Source organism: Crocodylus porosus, unplaced genomic scaffold (assembly GCF_001723895.1).
Source record: "Crocodylus porosus isolate Cpor-Errol unplaced genomic scaffold, CroPor_comp1, whole genome shotgun sequence".
Classification (NCBI taxonomy): domain Eukaryota; kingdom Metazoa; phylum Chordata; order Crocodylia; family Crocodylidae; genus Crocodylus; species Crocodylus porosus.
In genome coordinates this window covers 38,222,392-38,226,843 of record NW_017728951.1, presented here as the reverse complement: position 1 = coordinate 38,226,843, position 4,452 = coordinate 38,222,392, and the positions used below count along the sequence as shown (strand labels likewise).

Sequence of the window (4,452 nt, the reverse complement as noted above, 5' to 3'; positions counted from 1 at the left end):
AGGCAAGGGGAGGGACTTTTGGTGGCAAGGGTTAGGAATAGGACTTCAGTCCCAAGTTGGCAATCAGGGGATGGGGCAACTGTCAAGGAGCAGAGCTACCCTTGTAGCCCTTGACAGCTTACCGAAAGTCATTACTTGGCCCTCCAGCCAAAGTAATTGCCCACCCTCCAGCCAAAGTAATTGCCCACCCCTGCCCTTGGGGAACTGAAAAGTACCTTTGAAATTATAACCCCAGACTGATAATCTTCCACCTGCCCTTGTTGCAACTAGACTTGCTCAGGTTGGATAGTAAGACAATTATTCTGTCCCCTAAAATCAGCTTGGGGAGGCCAGGTTCATTGGAAGGAATGGTCTTCAGTTAAATATCTTGGTCTGAGAGAGGCCGTGTAAATGGGATTGAACCTGCCTTCACATTCTCTCTGTTTAAGCCAGGGTCATAACTACATGGGTGGACAGTCATGAACTATGTTTCTCTGGCATGTGACCTCACTAAGAGCATGCTCTCCCCTTTGCGACTTTCTTCAGCATTGTGACCCTGAGAAGCTGATCACTGAGAGCAAGTTCCTTCAACTTGAGTCCCTGCAGGAGCTCATGAAGGTGAGGGCCATTGCAGACAGGTTGTTGTGTTGGAGGGGGGGTGTACTGTATGTGAAATTACAAGGTTGTACCCCATACTGTGATAGATGTCCCTTGTGGATCCTCCCGTAGGTGATTTGTCTTGAGGTTGTTTAAGAAGACTCCTCAGTTTAGTTTTTGTGTCATAATTTGCATTTCAGGAACAATTAGAAACCAAGCAAGGACTTTTATAGTAGCAGAGGAAGGTGTTGATTTGTTCACTGATTTGCTAAAAGTCCTTGGGGGCAGGGTTTTCATCAAAGCTCTGCAAACTCTTTTAGCCCTGCCCTGGAGCCTTCTCTCCTCTCATTGATATCCTGTGCCTGAATGCCTGCTAGAGTTGTTCACTTGTGAAGGTGTCAGAAGAAAGCCCAGTGGCTGCGCTTTCCTAAAACTACTGAACCAGGGGCAGGAGTTGTATAGAACTGTGTGTCTTAAAGACAAGACAGTACAGAGAGGCAGAACCCTTGATGAGGTGAAGGTGTTGATCTGTTTGTTGCTGTGTCCCAATGAACTCCTCTTTCTAAAAGGGGTTGGTGCACATCTTGTTCCAGTGGTGACTTCTGAAGCTGGTTCTTGGTTCTTTCAGGCTCTGATCTCTGTGACACCTGATGAGGAGACATATGATGAGGAGGATGCTGCCTTCTGCTTAGAGATGCTCCTGAGGATTGTGCTGGAGAACAGGTGAGACCTTGAGATCCATACAGATGTTTTGTGCTGGTTCAGTGATGACCATAGCTGCTGCCTAGTTCCTTTGAAGCTTGGTTTTCCCCCAAGAAGTAGCAAATAGGTGCAATTGCAGGGCTTAGCAGTTGTACTAAAGTATCTAAACAGTAGGATCATATACCTGTAGATCCCTGCTTACTACAGTAAAACTTGGAGGACTCTGACTAAAATGGAACTCCAAATTGTTGGGGAGGTGGAACCTGGCTGAGGTGGGGTTGGCAACAGTTTTGCAGCACCAGCTTGCTTTGCAATCAACAAGCACCCTTCCTACGCATCTCCTGGAGCAGGCTTGGCCAAACTGTGGCATGGGTAGCAACTTGTGTGTAGCGCATGGCAGATCAGGGAGGGAACAGGCAGCAGAGGGGCAGATAGGGCAGGAAGCAGAAAGTAAAGCAGGAAATAGGGAGGTGAGCCTGGGAAAGGAAGCTGAAAGCAGAGCAGCAGATCAGATAGGGGAAGGGGACTGGCATAGTATTTGGAAAAGGTGTGAGGCTAATTTGTGGCATGCCTGTCAAACAGGTCATTCCCCACTTAGAGAGTGTGGTGAGGTAGCCTGTTCCCACATTTGGCATGAGACTGTTGCAAGGTTTGGCAGGAGCACGGGGAACCCACAGGCATCTGGAATACTAAAAGAGGGGAAGGGATTTGCTGAATATGCACAGGGGCATGGAGGACTCATGGAAGCTTCTGAGGCAGAGCTTCAGGTGTTCTGTTCTTCAGCCGACTGCTTGTGAATAGGTGTTGAGATGCTGGAGCACCCTTGCCTTGAGTATCTGATCTTCACATCTTGCAGGAGTTTCTTATTTGAAGCAGTGAGATGACAGGATCTCCACAGTGCTGGAACCAGCAACCAGTGTTTCAGCCCTATTGGGCATTTGCCTTCATCCTGACCATTTCCCCTCTCCTTGTATTGTCCAGGGATCGTGTGACCTGTGTCTGGCAGACAGTGCGAGACCACCTCTACCACTTGTGTGTCCATGCTGTGGAGTTCTGCTTCCTTGTTGAGAGAGCAGTAGTGGGGCTGCTGAGGCTGGCTATACGGCTCCTACGCCGAGAGGAGATCAGTGCACAGGTGAGCAGAAAGGTGGGGTTTTTGCTGTCACCAGCCTAGGAGAGAACTGCTGCTATTGCCTGAAGGCTGGGTTCACCTTGTAATCCCTTGCTTTGCAAGCGACTGCTGAAGCCACAGCTGTAAGTAGTGCTAAGTGGGAGAGAAGGACTCTGGTAAGAGCTGAGAGTGGAAATACCTGGATTTTGTGTGCTCACTATCACCTTCCCTGGCCAGGTTCTCCTTTCACTACGTATCCTGTTGATGATGAAGTCCAATGTGCTGTCCAAAGTTAGCCACCAGGTTGCCTATGGTCTCCATGAGCTCCTGAAAACCAACGCTGCTAACATTCACTCTGGGAATGACTGGTACACACTCTTCACCCTCTTGGAGTGTATCGGGTCAGGGGTGAAGCCGCCCCCAGCCCTGCAGGTTACCACAAGGGCAGATAATGACACAGGTAAGACAGGCCGGCTGCTGCTAGGAAATCTGATGCCTGTTTGCCAGATAAGCAGCTGCTTCCTTAGGCTTTTCAATTAGCAAAGGGGACTGTAGGAAAACAAAGCTGATATTAAACTACATTAGCAAGATTAAAAACCAGCACCTGCTGTTCATTCTTACTCCTGCTCTGTCCCTTTCTCTGCTTTGCTCTCCCCCTCTGCTCCCTGAGCAGGCACAGCTGCTTGAGGGTCTCTGCTGTGTTCTTGGAACCGTTTCCTGCTGGTTGTGGTCTCATGTCTTGGACAATAAGCTTAATCCTTCTCAGGGGGCACAGTGTAAACCCAGCTGTTTTCCGTGTCTTACCTGAAGGAGTTGGTAGGAAAGTAAAGTGACTGGTTCCTTTCTAGCTGATTCCAGTGTGTTGTGCAGGAAAATTGCAACCAGACCTGAAGCTGTCTAGGTTTGGAGGGCACTAGGCCCTCTCAAAACCTGCCCACTGGTTCCTCACCCTCTACACTGCTACTCCTAATCATGGTAGAGAGAGTTGGATAAAGCCAGTTAGTCATCCTCCACCTATGTGACTATGCCTTCATAGGTTTGCTGCCATAGGCCTTAAAGGGGCCACCTAAAAGGCCTTCCAGGTAGTAGCTTTGTTTTCTCCTCTGTATCCCTAGATTTTGCTTGGTGTAGGACCTTGGGGTTTGTGCGCACTTGTATGACAAGTTCCGTTATCCTAGATTCATAGAAATTGGAGAATGAGATATAATACAAGTTTTGTTTTGCCGTGTCCTTTTGCTGCAGTCAGTTTAGGCCTGCTCTCCAATTTCTTTTCTAGTCCTTCTCTATGTTTGTTGCATGAGAAATCTGTGACGGGGATACAGATCTTCTTCCAGGAAATGTGCTCAGCCACTCATTCACACCAGGGCTCTACCTACATCCCTGCTGGCTAGAGTCTACTCAGTGTCAGATGCTAGAGAAAACTTAATGATGGCTTATAAATAAACAATATCCCAATGGGCTGTAAATGGTGCCTTAGCAAGAATTGCTCAACTTGGAATATGTGGAATATCTAGAATGCTGGGAGGCGAGTTCTGCTGACCCAATGCACCATGCTAATGTAGGTTGCTTTCTGTGTGGAGAATAAAGTCCGTACTGAGGGGTGCTGGATGAATGCTCCACACCTAGCCCATGTAATTCTCTAATGTGTTGGCAGGTCTGCTCTTCCTAACTCTAATGTCCACAATACTCTTACTACAACTTCAGTCATGTGCCCCCTTCCCCTAAAAAGTGGGGCCAGTTTCTGTATCTTCTGGAGCAGTGCTTCTCAACCTTTTTAAGACTCCAAACAGCCTCTGTAACTTTTCTGAATTTCATAGTTTCATAGTTTCTAGGGTCGGAAGGGACCTGAGTAAATCATCTAGTCTGACCCCCTGCCGTGGCAGGAAAGAGTACTGGGATCAAATGACCCCAGCAAGGTGTTCATCTAACCTCCTCTTAAAAACCCCCAGGGTAGGAACCTACACCACTTCTTTTGGAAGTTGGTTCCAGATCCTAGCCACCTTGACCGCGAAGTCGCACCTCCTGATATCTAGCCTAAATCTACCCTCTGCCAGCTTGTGACC

General features: G+C 48.2%; 1 protein-coding gene across 5 annotated transcripts in view; it reads left to right on the top strand.

The window, feature by feature from the left end:
* GBF1 (golgi brefeldin A resistant guanine nucleotide exchange factor 1) overlaps positions 1 to 4,452 on the top strand; it is a 152,267-nt gene that overhangs the window by 139,522 nt on the left and 8,293 nt on the right. For all 5 annotated transcript variants that reach the window (XM_019555813.1, XM_019555814.1, XM_019555811.1 and 2 more), the window contains exons 27-30: positions 526 to 597; positions 1,205 to 1,299; positions 2,260 to 2,413; positions 2,627 to 2,849. In XM_019555813.1, the coding sequence (XP_019411358.1) occupies positions 526 to 597; positions 1,205 to 1,299; positions 2,260 to 2,413; positions 2,627 to 2,849 (544 nt within the window). The remainder of the gene's footprint in view (positions 1 to 525; positions 598 to 1,204; positions 1,300 to 2,259; positions 2,414 to 2,626; positions 2,850 to 4,452) is intronic.